Consider the following 14,983-nt stretch of genomic DNA (forward strand, 5'->3'; position numbering starts at 1 on the left):
GATGGCAGTGCAGTGAGTACAAGCAGAAGGGTGTAAGAGTTAAGGGTGTTGGGAGGCCTTCAGGGGCTCATACTTGCTGACAGAACAGTAGAAGCATTGGGAAGACAATCAGAGGTGTGACAGTAGAATACAGCACCAAACTGACCCGCAGTTAAATGTAGTTTTGTACTTTGAACAAATGACAGTGGGATATTGTTTGCAAGCTGTGCAGCAGCAGCAGTAAATATTCATAGCATTGGAGTAACCAGAAAATAGTGACCCATGGCGAGGTTACTGGGGGTGGTGACCAAGGTCAGGGTTGGGAGATTTGTGCAGAGAGCAACTGTGCATATTTAACAAGACTTTTTTTCCTCAGAGGATTTTATTTAATGTGCAAAAAAAAAGCAGCCAACTTCCTGTATATGCAAAATCTATCAACTATGGTGAGAAAAACTCGTCACCCGTGAATGGAGCTTGTGGTTAGTCATCCAGTGATACATGCAGAAGCTCCCCATGCATTTATAGACATCCAGCATCACAGGAAAACTGAAATAACAGCTGGACTTTAGAAGGAATCAAGTCACAGCCAGACATTTTATTCTAACCTAATCTAATTTGATGACCCTGAACAAACCAATCCATAGTAATGAGATGAAAAAAAGAAAAGTCATAATGCAACTGTGACATGCGCAAGCTAACAGTAATACGTCAATGTGGAACAATGCAGCAAGAATGCTTAAAAGAAAAAAAACAAGTCAGTAGAGAGGAGCTAAAACAGCAACACACCCAGTCGACTGGAGGGAAATTAAAGTAGCAGCAGAATGAGCAGCTGCACGTTCTTCTTGAGACTTCACGACGAGGTGCCAAACTTCTTCACCGCTCCCGATGCCGGAGGTGGATCCGCGGCTGTAAAGGTCTTGTGGTATTGACGATCAGTTCATAGCAGATTCTTTCCAGTTATGTGGTTTTCAGACCAGTCAAATATTTGAGGTTGAGCATGAGTTCCAATCATATCAAGATATGTAAACTTATGTATGAGTGTGTGTGTGTGGCAGCAGTAGTAGTAGTAGCACTGATCGACTGCAACTTTTGACTGAGTGAAAATATATTATGAGCTGTCTAGAACCAAAGGGTGTGAGACCTTGTAATGAAAACCAGTTGAGTTTGATTTGTCTTGAACATAGTTTGACAGACCTTAAATAGTCCTATCACTCATTTCAACAAAACTGTACGGTGAGAGTGCGTCATGGTAAAAAAATCTAATCTTTATTTAAAGTTTTAAGGTTCAATACTCCAAAAGATGGATAAACACAACACAGGAATAAGGAAGATTTGCCTGTATTGTAAGGTAGGAGAAATCAAACATGAATACACAATCAAAACTCATCGTCAATTAACAGCTTTGTTCTGTAAAAAGTTTACGGTTAAATACACATGAAAACATGTTCAACAGTTCATTCCACATTTCTTTTTGTTAAGGCTGATTTTTTTGTAGAGCTGCAAAGTCCTATCCATGTCAGTTCAGATCAATGACATAATTTCCGTGTTAAATAAACAGAAACCCAGACACGCTCACACATTAGGAGTAAATAGTAGTAGCTATTGCACATACAGGAATTTAAGCCATATATTCGTAATATAAATGTTATATCAGAGGAAAGAGCCACTGCTCTCCTCTTTATTTCTTCCCTTTTTTGCTCTCTGTTTTGTTTTTTAAGTTTTTAACTTTGATTACATCCACCCCCAGAGATTTCTCGACAAACATTGACAACAGGAACTACAGCGTGATATTATTTTGGGGAGAGTAGAACAGGGTCAAAGGGAGAGGAGGGACGTTATTCAGGCTGTTAGGGAGATGATGAGCTATACGTTACCTGCAAAAGAGTTCTCAGTCTTTTCACAGATAGCAGAATAGTAGGCAGGCTGGATGTCATCTGGGTTTTCCTCTGGTTTCTGCAAAGTGCACGGAGTTGACAAAACGTCCAGGGCTTCATCCAACCCAGACGCGTTCTCCCGGACAAACTCAGTTGACCCTGCTTCCAGTTGGTGGCACTCTATGTACTGCTGCTCTGCTAGGCACGCCTGGGTGAGAGGCTGTGGGATGAGACCGGGCTCCTTGGCCTCCTCAGGGAGCTCTTCTAGGGAGAAGATGCCAGGGCTCTTGATGCAGCTCTCCCCGGTGGACTGGGCATTCGAGTTTGAAGCTGTGGTCATGGTGTCAAAGCCGTACGACGCCAATGAGGTTGCTGATGCTGGGGTGGTGTCTCCCCGTGCGCTGCCTTCCTCCGTCTCAGCCTCCTCTCCTTCTTCCACAGTGGACAGGCCACGCTGCGCTAGCGGCTGGCTGTCGAAAGTCATGTGGCTGAGCGCTGGACTCTCCAAGGAGTCGTCCAGTTGTGCTTCTCCCTCTGTGTCGCTGGCCTCGTCTTCTGTCACTGAGGATGAGGAGGGGTTGGAAGTGGGGGCGGTTGCAGGTCCTCCCAGGACTTCATCAGCTGGCAGGGTCTCTGCCTCATCCTCTGCCTCATCCTCCTCCTCCTCCTCCTCTCCTCTGTACATGTGGGTGCCCAGGTCAGGCTGAGGAGAAAGCATTGGGGCTTGTGCATTTCGTGACTTGAGCTTCTCATCTCGATTGTAGTCACAGAGTTCGTCAGGTGTGCTGGTCTCACTGCTCAAGGTGCTCGACAGAGACATTCCTGGGGCAGAAAAGGGAACTGGGGCCATGGTCTGCATCGGGAGTGGGCTGGACTGGTCCAACATCAATTGGGCGTCCAGATTTATAGGCTCATCTTCGACAGAGGAACGATGAGGGGCTTCTTGGTTGTCAATAAAAAAAGGAGCAGAGCCGAGTCCAAGCCAGGCTTGGGCTGGGGCCTGAGTCGGGGTTTCAGAGTCTACTTGAAAAGGGTCTGCCAAAGGGCTTGCTGCTGCAGCTGCTCCTGCTGCCTGTGAGACATGCTCAGGAACCTGCTGTGGCTGCAAAGACTCTGCCCAGGCATCAATAAAGGGGTTTGGTTGGTCCCACTGAGCAGCTGGGGCAGAGGGCAGCAGAGGAGGGGCAGGCGGTGGCGGCTGGGCCACTCTGTTCAAGTTGTCCAGCCTTTCATCCTCAGCAAAGTCATCCTCATCAGCGTTCCCATAGCTCTCCAGCCCACTCTCTGTCACCCCCTCACTAGCCATATCCACATCTTCATCCTCCTCCTCCTCCTCCTCCTCATCATCATCCACATCATTGTCATGCCTGGGTCTCTGCAGATCATCCGTCCGCTCTGAGCCCACATCCATATCGCACACCCGATCGTTGTCATCGTCGTCCTCATCTTCATCCTCATCGAAGTCGTTAACTGGTATCTCGGGAACCCTCTCAAAGTCGGGAGATCCTGCCGAGGCTCCTTCCATGTCCATGGCTCCTTTGAGACTGCCATCGCCCAGGTCGTCCATGCTCTCTGTGCCCTCCAGGACACCAGGGGCGCTCAACTCGGACGCACCCTGCTGGCTGCCGCTTACATCTTCAGAGTCCAGCTCAGAGAGCAAGGCGCCACCGGCTCGCCAAGCAGACCCCGCCACTGGTCCAGCTGAGCCGGGGCGGGACTCTTCTGTAGGCTGGGTGGTCCCACTCATTTCAGACAGAGAAACCAGCTGGCTGCCCTCCCTCTCCTCTTCATCCTCCTCCTCATTTAGATTGATGGGAGGAACTATCTGAGGGATGACATTCGTTGCAGCTGGGATGGCTTTAGATGTAGAGGGGGTTTGGTTTGTGAACAAGTAAACAGGCTCTTCACATAGGTTTGGAGGGGAGGCCACAGGTAATGCAGGCTCTGCTGGGGCAGGGACCTGCCCCTGCGTTGTGAGTGAGGAAGCACTGCTTTCCAGCTGTTCTTGGGGTGGAGAGGTTTCTGGTAGGGCTGTCCTGACAGGGCTTTGCGGAGGAGAGGGACCAGCGGCATGGCTTTGCACAGTGTCTTGAGGTACCTCCTCTGGTGGGGGATCCTGTGCCAAGACAGGGGGAGGGACCTCCTCTGGTGCAGCAAGTAAGGATTCTTGTGGTGAGGTCACTGCAGCCTCTGCTTGTGTTTCTGCGAGAACAGTGGATGCTGTGGCAGCTGCTACCACTGCACTGGCAGCTCTCTGTGCTTGCCCATCAGCTGTGTTTGTACCTGAAAGCCCTGTCTTCTTAACAGAACTGAAGGGTGAGACAGCCTGAGTGGGTTTGGTTCCACGTTTTGACAGAGAGGTGCTGCCGTTTGCAGGTCTGCCGGCTGGAGAGGAAGGTGGGGTTCGACCAAGGGGGGGTTTGTTGAGGGCAGGGAACCTAACAGTCGTGGTTGGTTTTGTTGCAGGAGGTTTTGCAGGCTGTGACACCTTGCAGTCCGTTGCTTTTGCAGGCCATTTGGATGCAGAGTTGAGCTTTGTGGCAGCTGTGGGTTTTGAGGATTCAGGTTTTTTGGTAGCAGCTGATGTTGTAGCTGTTGTAGGTTTTTTAACTCCTGTAGCGGAAGGTTGTCGACCAACATCTGGTGCAAAAAAAAAAAGTCAAATTCAATTCTCCCAATAAAAAAAGGTTTTGTGAATTAAAAACTGACCATTTATGATATTTTAGCTCAGACCATGTAAATTAAAATGTTTCTATGAGATACACTTTTTAGGTATTTAAAACATTGTGGATTAACTGTTCAGAAATATATACATTAAAATAATCATACCATAACGCCATTCAAATTCAAAAACTTATCTGAAAGGAAAAGAAACCTAGAGTATGTGTCTCCGGGTCAGAACAAAGAAAAACGTCTAACCTTTCTTAGCTGCAGTGGATGTTTTGGGAGGCTGTGCTGCTGTGCTCCTGCCAGTAGAGGGTACTACGGTGACTCTTGAAGCAGCAGTTTTAGCAGTTACAGTGGCGGAGGGCCTGGTTGCAGCTGTGGGGGGCCTGGATGTGGTGGGTGCAGGTCGAGCGGTTGAGGGAGCGGTAGTAGGCCTGGAGGCAGAGAAAAAGAAAGTGTTAAGGCAGCAAAAAACCACAACAATGAAAGAATACAACAAAAGCAAACAGCTAATGTTCTTGTTGGCAAAGGTCCAAACATGAAATGTGATGCTACACCACCACACGCATTAACGGACATAAATACATGACCTGTCCTGATGTAAATCACAATTTCAAAAAAAGCACCTTCCATTTATTACAAAGAGAAGACGTAATGCAAAGGTCGAAGACAGCGAGGCAATGGAAAGTGACGGGAGCCAAAATAGAGAGTTTCTGTGCAGAAGGAAGGGATTGGTGAGTGGAACAACAAGAAGGAAATGAAGAGCTGAGAAAGAAAGATGACCAGGGAGAAGAACGGGTAAAAGAACAGAAATCAAGGAGTTAAACTGCTGTCAGCATCAAACAGTGGCCCACGAGAGAGGACAGCCCTGCTCTGAACAGCTTCTGTGCATCAGACTTTCAGTGCAGCTAATGATGTGCTATACTGGGCTCTGTGAAATTGTCACACAATACATTTGTCTTGTCAGGCTCCAAGAATTTGACATGGTCTGTTCTGCGACGCAGTGCTGCACTGGCTAACCTACAAACAGCTTCAGTCGGTGAGATGAGCGAGTAGCTAACCGCAGGCGGCACTAGTCCTCATTTCTACACTTGAATTCTAGTGTTCGAAAACAAAAAGGAAAACCTCAGTGCTGTAAATTATCTGTATGACATCTGTTTCTATTCAAACAGACTGACTTTCACAACAACAACAGAAGCATAATCAAACGCAACTGCCTTAAGGAAACTGTGTGACCCAGCCGCCAATTACAACAATGTCTTCTTTTGAATTTGGTCTTCTGACATGGCTGATGATGAACGCAAGAACCGACAGAGATTCGCAGACTTTGATGGCTTTCAGTGGAATAGCATGCCTGCAGACAGATGCCGCTCCCACATGACAATAACCAATACAATGACCATTTGTTTCCTCCTGAGATCACACAGCTACTGCAGACAAGTACTCACTACAGTGGGACAGTGCAATTGGCTGTCATTATGAGAGTTGGATTGAAATGTGAAGTGCAGCTAATTAAGGTCATTTTTTATATCCAATCTTGTATTTCAGCAAAATCTGAATAGACAAGTCTACTCAATTATGAGTCGATGCAGACGAAACTGAGTGAATGGCGTCTTCTAAGGTTACATCCATACAACTACATTTTCATTTGAAAACAGCATTCTCAAATTGAAATAATCTCTGTCTACCTCGGTATGGCTCGGTATCAAATTTAATCTCAGTCCATACTAACATGCTTGAAAATGCATATCACGAGACCACTCACAAACACTAGGCATTTGCTTCCAGGAGGACAAGGACATTGTTGCAGATTGCTGGAATAGCAGCTCATCTCCTACACATGTAAGCAGTTCCATTGTAATAAAGAATTTAACAGCACAACAGCTGTTAGCAAAGACAACAGGGTCAGCAATGCTTAAAATTGGTTATCCATGTTGGTTCTACAATGGTAGTCGAGGGTAATGCCAGTTGTTAGGCTTTTTCTGACACTGAGTCATGTGATGGGAGCCTGATGAATCAGCGATGGATAGGTTTTGAAATGAAAAAGAACCAATGAGCAAGCTGTTGCAAGTGTCCATGTCATTGTTTTTCAAGTGGAGCCTGTGAAGAGTTAAGGATAATAAAGAGAATAGGGGGAGGTCACAGACACATAAGCCTAAACAACCCTTACCCCTCCTTCCTCCCTTTCATGGGGAGTCATAATTCATAAAGGTTTGATCCAGTGGGACGCCATGGAGAGGAATACACATCCACACTAATCCCCCTACTCCACACACCCTTTGTGGGTGGCGGCTGTGGTTCTGTTGTTGGTGTATTAGTATGGATTACATTTCCTGCCAACACAGGGTTGAAATCAATACAAATCAGAGTGGAGAGAGGATGAGGGGAACTACACAACCATCTACCGGATTTTAATGACCAAACACAAGGTCTTCTTCAGGGCAAAGGTCAGCACAGAGACACAGTGACACTTTATGGGCTTTCTTCGTTTTAAAAGTCAATATTCACAAATGTTCACGACAGATGGAAAACAGTGCACGCATGGCATTAACATGCTGAGCAGCTGCAACATCTGTTTGGCCAAAAATCAAAGTGTAAACATGAGCCAGGGGAGATTTGCTGAAGCCACTCTCCATCCATGACTCTTTCTTCTAAAAACACAGCTGGGAGGCTCAACTCTCTTGGCATACCCAGGCTGGTGGATTAAATTATACCGTTTCAATCAAGCCCAAGAGAAAGGAGAGGTCTTGGTCAGGATGTACACTTTATCCCTGCTGCAGTAAGCTCCTCCTACAAATACAAATGCAGTTTAAGTACATGCTCATCACTTCAAGAGCCCCCTCTGAGATAACAAATGAAAATAAAGCACCCTAACAATGCCATGTTTGGCTTGTAGGCCGTCCAAAACCAGCTGCTTTACTCCCTTCCTGAGAAGAGCACACATTCCTTGGGCTTGTGTGGGCCCACAGTTATCTCCTTGACAATAAAGTGTGGCCTGAATCAGCTCAGTGGAGGGTTGATAGGAAGTGTTGCAGCCTAGCAATAGCAGGAGCAGACAGGGTTTGGCTCTTACAAGGCCCTAGACACCCACTGTCACCGTGATGGATGACATTGGTCTTCGCTGTTAGGACAGTAATCCTGCTTCCCTGCCAAGTCTGTCAGGGAGAAGTGACAGTTTTATGTCCAACAGAGCAACACAGAAGAAAATCAGGAGACGAGACATTGAGGGGAAAAACAAAATTAGCTGATTAAAGGGAGAAGAAAGTGTGTTGGCCAAATAATTGCCTTGTATTTGGTATAGTTTTAATAAATTATCCAATACAGCAGATTCAGCTTTAAAATAATGAGGGTAAGTTCTATATCCGAGACCAAAAAATACTATCCTACTGCAATTACACCCATTCCCAATAATATTCACCAACTCTTAAAATGAATCATCCATTCTGACTGCTAAGCAACATGAAGGCATAATCACCATCCTTCTCGTGTTCCACAACTTCACTTAATTTTTCAGTCTCTGTATGAAGTTAAATGATGAATGAGTGGGAGCACTACATGGAAGCTGTTAGGGGGGTTTGAGGAGATCCTGGCCAAAGGCCCGGAACTGTACATGCACAGACGGCAGAAAAGAGGGATGAAGGGGGAAGAGAGATTGAAATGGGGGCTGGGTGGACAAAGACTGATTGCTCAGTCAGTGCGAGGACACCAGAAGTCATCACTGGAGGAGAGCAAAGCCAAGCAGCAGCCAGATTTGACTCTGAATCCAGTTACCAATGTTTCTCATGGATCATAGAGATGTCCTGCAGATGATACGTCTGCACACAATTTTATTTAAATGCTGTAACCAAGACACAGAAATAAGCACAGAGCTCAAACTGTACAGCCTCATTACCAAAACCAATCCAGCATTTTCCACCTTCTCCATCATATGTCAAATCTTATTTTCCCCTTCCTTTAGCACAAACACTATTCCCAGGATATTACCAAATTTGATCTGCCTTTCATGAAAGAGACTCTGATAATAAAGGAATATGGTTTCTCCTTTTGGACCAGTTAACATTAATGCTTCATGAGTTGGGGTGGTCTTTACATTTGGACACAGGCAGTGTGAGCTACTACAACATGTTTGTTGTACAATATGCCTTATTGTCTGTGCTTTATGCCAAAACAGGTCTACACAAGATGAGGGACTTACTTGCATGTACTTGATTGGAAAAATGTTAATGTGGGTCCCTTTGCGACAGTTTGGGCTGCTATGACTGCTGTTGTCGCAGCAACATGAAATACTTTATGGCACAGCTGGAATTACAGACAAATGCCTGCAAAATTACAAGGATGAAGGATGGAATGGACCTGTTGTGTTGCAACTTACAACCTGTCCACACTAATGTGGACACTTTTCCTCCATGTTTGGCCTCTCGTCCACACACAAGTCAGAATAATTTCTGAATAACAAAGTGCAGATTTTCAAAAACTCTGGTTTCTTTGTATCCGTATTTAAAATGGAGCGTTAGGTAAACAATGATGTCACAAATTACTTTGCATAGGTCCACTGTTGTAATGAACATACACAAGAAACAACAGCAGCTATATACACCGGGACAGGAGAAAAGCTTACTGAGCAACCCAACAATGTTCATCTCTGGTATTTGATGGATCATGGATGTTGACTTCAGGAGCCACCTACTGGCCTTCAACGCTCAAAATGTGTCGTCAATTTTCATTGACGACACAATTTTCATCTGGATTGAAATATTTTGAAGAACGGTGATGTGGATAGAGATTTTTCTTTTAAAACAGAGGGAAAAATAACAGGTTAAAAAAAATAGTACCCGCAGTAGTGTAACCAAGGCCTTCAGCTGTTTATTTGGCACTTCCTTGAACACCATTAAACATTGTTGCATATGTTGCAATGGAAGTATGCAAGTCATTGCTTGAGCTGAGAGAATGTTAGTGCCCGACTCTGCCAGACAGACAGCACCAACCAATACGGACTGAAACGCACACCACTGCTGCTACACAAAGAATTTGACACGCTACCGACTTGGCCATCGCACACACGCACCACATACAGGTAGCACAAAATGCAACATGCATCGTCTGTCACAACGGCAGACCACCTGCTGCTCTGTTGTATTCCCCGGGTCTCAAACTATGCAGCAAGTGCCCAATGTCACGTCCTGAGGAACAAGCCACAATAAGGATTATGTGTTACTGTAATCAGCCTCCTACACTTGAAATGCCTCATCTGATTAATTCAGAGGATGAGCTTCTGAGTACACACCCTGGCACTTACACCCAAATTACCAAATATAATATTGTTAAATCCAAAAGATACTTTTCCATCACTGTCAGGAGGATTTTTAACAGAGTCTGAGAGCTGAATTAAATGATGTATAAAGTAATTTACCAATCAAAAACTGCAACTATTCTCAAGATTCCAGTGAATTCATAGAAATAAATAATCATAACATTAAACAGAGAGAGGTAACTGTTGGTTTCAGCCATAATTAAACAAATGGCTCACTCTACTCTTTTAAGTGAAAGTTGGAGCATCTCTGAGAGGCACTTATTTTGATTCTTGGAGCATTGGACAGAAGTCGATTGCCTGCCGCTTCTTCAGAAAACAGTGACATGGCAGAAAGCAGCACATCATTCCTTTATTTAATAAGAGGACATTAAGGCGGAAGACATGTGGAGACAGAATCTAATCAGACCTCTCAGTACAGAACACTACATCCTGTGGGTAGATTGGTGTATTATAATCATGACTTCAAACTTTGGAGACCACTTCATTTACACGAATGACTGTCACGTTAATAAAGTTAAAAACTTATTACACATTTTAAAAACGTTTGAAGGAAAATGATTTGTCGCTATAGCTTTGAGCTCCAGCTGATAATATTTGGCAGATGATAGAAGCCTGGATTTAACCTGATATCTTCAATATCTTAACTAACAAAAGCTTCCAAGTTGAAAGGGCAGTAAATGACTGGGTCAACTATGAAATTCAGCCAAATGATCATTTGAGAGCAGCACTCAAGCCAGTTCAGTCTGACTACATCACAACCTATCCCAACCATTGGCCCATTATGGGAGCTGAGTCAACAGTGCTCTGCCCTGGGGAGGTGGGGCTGGTTGCTGCCAGGGGGTCTGTTGTGGACAAAGCCACAGTACTTCATTATCATTGGCTCTGATAAGGGCCTCTGTCTCAGGTTATTTCTGTTAACATGACTCACACTCTGAAAGCGAAATTTGACTCAATAACGGCCCAAAGACCATAATGGACTTCATTATCCGCTGCTCCCTTTCAGGCCATCAAGATAAACAAAGTCACCCTCTCATCCAGTTTTTAAAGGGAATTCAACATTAAGATTTCAGAGAGAAATAAACACAATGAGGAAGATGATGGGTATTATTTATTTTGTCAATAAAATAAATTGCTTTGCTAACCACATAATATCTGTACACAGACAAGATTTTGCCAGAAGCCTTCGGTTTGTAGTTTAAACAATCATGTAAGAGCAGGCTTTAGTTTCCCGCAGGCAAACAGTTGGTGTGGAGAGCAGAAGAGGTGGAACACATAGACCAAAAAGCATTGGCTAATTGCTTTTTTAATTTATCTGCGTTCATAAGCAGCTGTTAAGAGATTGGCCAAAATGTTGCCTGGAACCTAAACACAGACAAAAAGCATCGCCGTTTGCATCTTACACAGAAAAACGTTTAACTCACGTGGACTCGTAGGTTTGTAGAGAGTGAGCAGTAAATTAGAGTCAGCCTGGATATCCAGTGTTTACACTGGAAGTTGGAAAAATATTGGCTGTTGCCTCCAGAGGCTAACTTGTCGTCAGAGGATAGCCGATAGGCTCTGAGATTAGCAACCATATAACTTGATTCAAAATGTACACTGTTTCATTAAAGCATTTGTTGACTGTTTGTGATGGTAATACCTTGTGGTCCTTGAAGCAGGAGCACCACCAGCTTTTGTTATGGTTGAAGTGCTGGGTTTAGGGGCAGTGGATGCTGCTGACCTGCTGGTAGAAGCTGCAAAAAAAAAAAAAAGATAAGAGACCAGGTTGCGTTGAAATAAGAAAATCAGGTTTTCAGCAAAAATCAACATGACGCTACATCAAGCAGGAAATTTTAAATCACATTTAATTTTACTTATCACGTTCAGATTTCAGACTCACCTGTGGTTTTGGGTCTTGCTAGATTAACAGTCTCAGCCACAGGTTTCTTCTTAGGAGGAACATTCACCGTTGTTGGTTTGGTACCATTTGTTGCTGTGGCAGCAGCAACCGAGGTAGTCCTGGTGGGTCCAGCAGGCTTCTTGTCAGCCACTCTGGTTTGGTTCTTGACCGTTGAGGAAGGTGCTGCTCCACCCAACGGTCTTTTAGGTACAGCTCCTGCTGCTGATGCTTTTGCCGCACTTGCTGTTCTCTTGGTCGCAGCAGCAGAAACACTGTTGGTGGATTGGACGTCATTTCTTGTGCGGTGTGAGGCGGCACCTGGCCTTGAGTTGGATCCAGAAACCCCTGCAGGTTTGGGCTGTGTTCTACTTGCAACACCTATTGGTTTGACTTTGAGCTCTGCTGCCACTGGCTTGTCACTGGTCTTTGGAGCAGGCCCGGCCGCTGCATCGCTTGCAACTTCCTCTGGTTGAGATGATGCCTGCTCTGTTACATTGTCCAGTGACAGGGATGGTTCTGGTATTTCTGCAGCTTCGGTGGGTTCCGTGGATTCCATGGTAACCCCATCCGGTTTCATTCCCTCCTCCTAAGGTGTGGACACTGATGTTGCTGCCGATAAGTCGGGCCCTGCGGCTCACTCGTCTTGGATGACCAGTTCTTCTCTCACTTAAATGTCCTGTAAAAGAAAAGTAGAATTAATTAAGACGTAATCTTCAGGCTCTTAAAATGAGAGCTAAACCATGCTGCACTCCTCACAATGTCACGAGATAAACATGTCACTGTTAGCCACAGGATGTGCCATTTATGGTAAGAGGCCTCTGTGGAATTTAAAAGGAGTCAGAAAAACAGGAAGTGAGCAGCGTGAGATGCCAACAATTCTATAAACCCTTGTTCTTCTCCAAACTCATCTAACACAGAACTGACAATACCACTTCATAATGCGTGAGCAAGCAAAATTAACTTAACAATCGCTATTAAAACACCACAATAAAAGAACAGTGGAATTTTTTAAACAGTACATTTAGGGGCAAATGCAAAAAACATGACTGTGCTCCAAATGGCTTCCAGCATCTTGAAATTAAAAAGGGGGAAAGCTGTGGTTTGGAATAGTGAAAGCCAAGAGGCTTCACAGTTTCCTGCTATGACACACAACCCACAGAGAATGAAGAGAGTGGGGAGATGACAAGCACTGAATGGCCCTTTTTGCCAGTCATTATCTTCATGTTGAGCAAGGGCAGATGCTAATCATCAAGTCACCGAACATTTGCTTTACAGAGATCTGTGTGCTGAGAAAGTCCTTCATTTTGAGAGAGAGAGAGAGACACACACACACACACACACACACACACACACACACACACACACACACACACACACACACACACACACACACACACACACACACACACACACACACACACACACACACACACACACACACACACACACACACGTTAAGAGGCTGCAGTGAAGAAAGGGCTAATATGTGGAGCATGTGTACGAGTCAGAGTCATAAAGGTTTTGAACTCATTAACCTCAGTCAAGTTTTCTCTTGCTCCGACTGGACAGAGCTCTTTCCAGATCCATTATGGGTTTATTCAGCTCCCCCCCCCAATCATGGTCTCCACCCACACTCCCTAGTCCTCTGCCCCTCTGACCACATTAGCCTCAACCCACCCTCTTCCCGATTACTCCTCTCCCTTTTCGTAGAGGCACTTGTTCTGCTCCTTGCTCCCATAACTCCCTTCCTCCAACTGCTAGTAGATTGGCTTCCAGTAAATTGATACACAGATGGTCTGACCAGTAGCAGCTCTGTACGGCCCAAGAAACAAACTGTGCAAGAGATTGACTGAAGAGGAAATAAAAAAGGATCAAGGTGGATAGAAAGAAAAACAAACAGCAAAGAGCTGTTTAAGTAACTTCAACATCTTTCAAAAAGGGAAGAAAAAGATTCATAAGAAAACTAAAGTAAATGTAAACACACAGATTAGAATTACAAGGCAAGAAAAGCAGAAGTTATAAGTAAAAAAAACAAACAAACCATGACAGGAAAACAAAAAGAATTGGCCACTGTTGATGCATAATATGTAAGCCATTAAGCATTACAATATAAAAACAAAATAGCTCTCAGGAGAGCACATACCTCCGCCAAGGCCCAACAGTCCCCTTATGAAACCACATTTAAATTCAGTGGATCCAGATTTTTTTATTTGAATCTGCACAAAATTGCCCAAACTCATAAATATCAGTCCCCTAAACATGCCAGATTTTTTTCATAAAGATCCATGAATTTCATCTTTAACAAAATTTGATTGGTTCTTCCAACAAGTTTGTTGGCTTTTCATTCTGTAGTTTTCACATCGGCTAACTAATCGACAAACAAACCATGACAAAAAATATAACCTCCTTGGCAGAGGTAAAAACAATCTTAGAAAAAACAAATGTATCAATCACAATTTTCCACAGATATGAATTAACCGACTGCAGACAGTGTCAAATAATAATCCAGTACAACATGAACCTGGTTTTCTCTTAAAAAATAAATGCAGTTATTTAAATCATCTGTATTTATCGCTAACTGACAGACATTGGAGGATAAATGATTTTACGAGAAGCCGCACACATTCCATGTCCAGGGAACATTTTGCTCAACGGTTACACATTAACATCTGAGGTAACGTGATACTAAGGTGCTTTTCTCCCATAATTTGTTTTACTTTTGCTTTTATATTTGCAAAGGAAATTTACTCCTGGACATTAATGCACTGGGGGTTAGCTGAGCAAAAAGAGAAGATTCGTCAGATGATTAACGAATGGATCAATGGATCCTTTGTCACCAAAACCGAACTAACTTGTTTGCCAGATTAGCTTTGAGAAATTTTGAATACAGAAACTCACAACCCCCACCTGTCGTGTATAAATCCATTCACACCAACCTTTCGGTTCAGTAAAGTTACAAGCTGAACACAGTGCTGCTTGTGCTAACCTCTGCTGTTGTAGTTGTTTTCTTGTCTCTGTGGTTACAAATCTCTCACAGGCAGGTTACTCAGCTTCCTTTCCAACAATGCGATGTTTGCAGTGTCCCTACTTCTGGAAAATATTTAGCCTTAAATGATGATAAAAAAAGCTAATGTGTAGAGCCCTCTGGAACAGAGCTGTGTGGCTCAAACCCATTATCATTACTTCAAGGACTGAGAAGGTTACAAAGCCATTAGCAAATTGGGAACCATGCCACCAAGTTTATTTCAAATTGCACTACAAATCTGTCTCTTT

General features: G+C 44.2%; 1 protein-coding gene across 1 annotated transcript in view; it reads right to left on the minus strand.

The window, feature by feature from the left end:
- si:ch211-214c7.4 (platelet binding protein GspB) overlaps positions 1-14,983 on the minus strand; it is a 30,080-nt gene that overhangs the window by 4,580 nt on the left and 10,517 nt on the right. Inside the window, exons 2-5 of the mRNA XM_034586788.1 lie at positions 11,711-12,388; positions 11,471-11,564; positions 4,773-4,954; positions 1,854-4,493 (exon numbers count right to left, since the gene is read on the minus strand). Coding sequence (XP_034442679.1) covers positions 1,854-4,493; positions 4,773-4,954; positions 11,471-11,564; positions 11,711-12,287 — 3,493 coding nt within the window. The 5' untranslated portion in view covers positions 12,288-12,388. The remainder of the gene's footprint in view (positions 1-1,853; positions 4,494-4,772; positions 4,955-11,470; positions 11,565-11,710; positions 12,389-14,983) is intronic.

Source organism: Hippoglossus hippoglossus, chromosome 1 (genome assembly GCF_009819705.1).
Source record: "Hippoglossus hippoglossus isolate fHipHip1 chromosome 1, fHipHip1.pri, whole genome shotgun sequence".
NCBI lineage: Eukaryota > Metazoa > Chordata > Actinopteri > Pleuronectiformes > Pleuronectidae > Hippoglossus > Hippoglossus hippoglossus.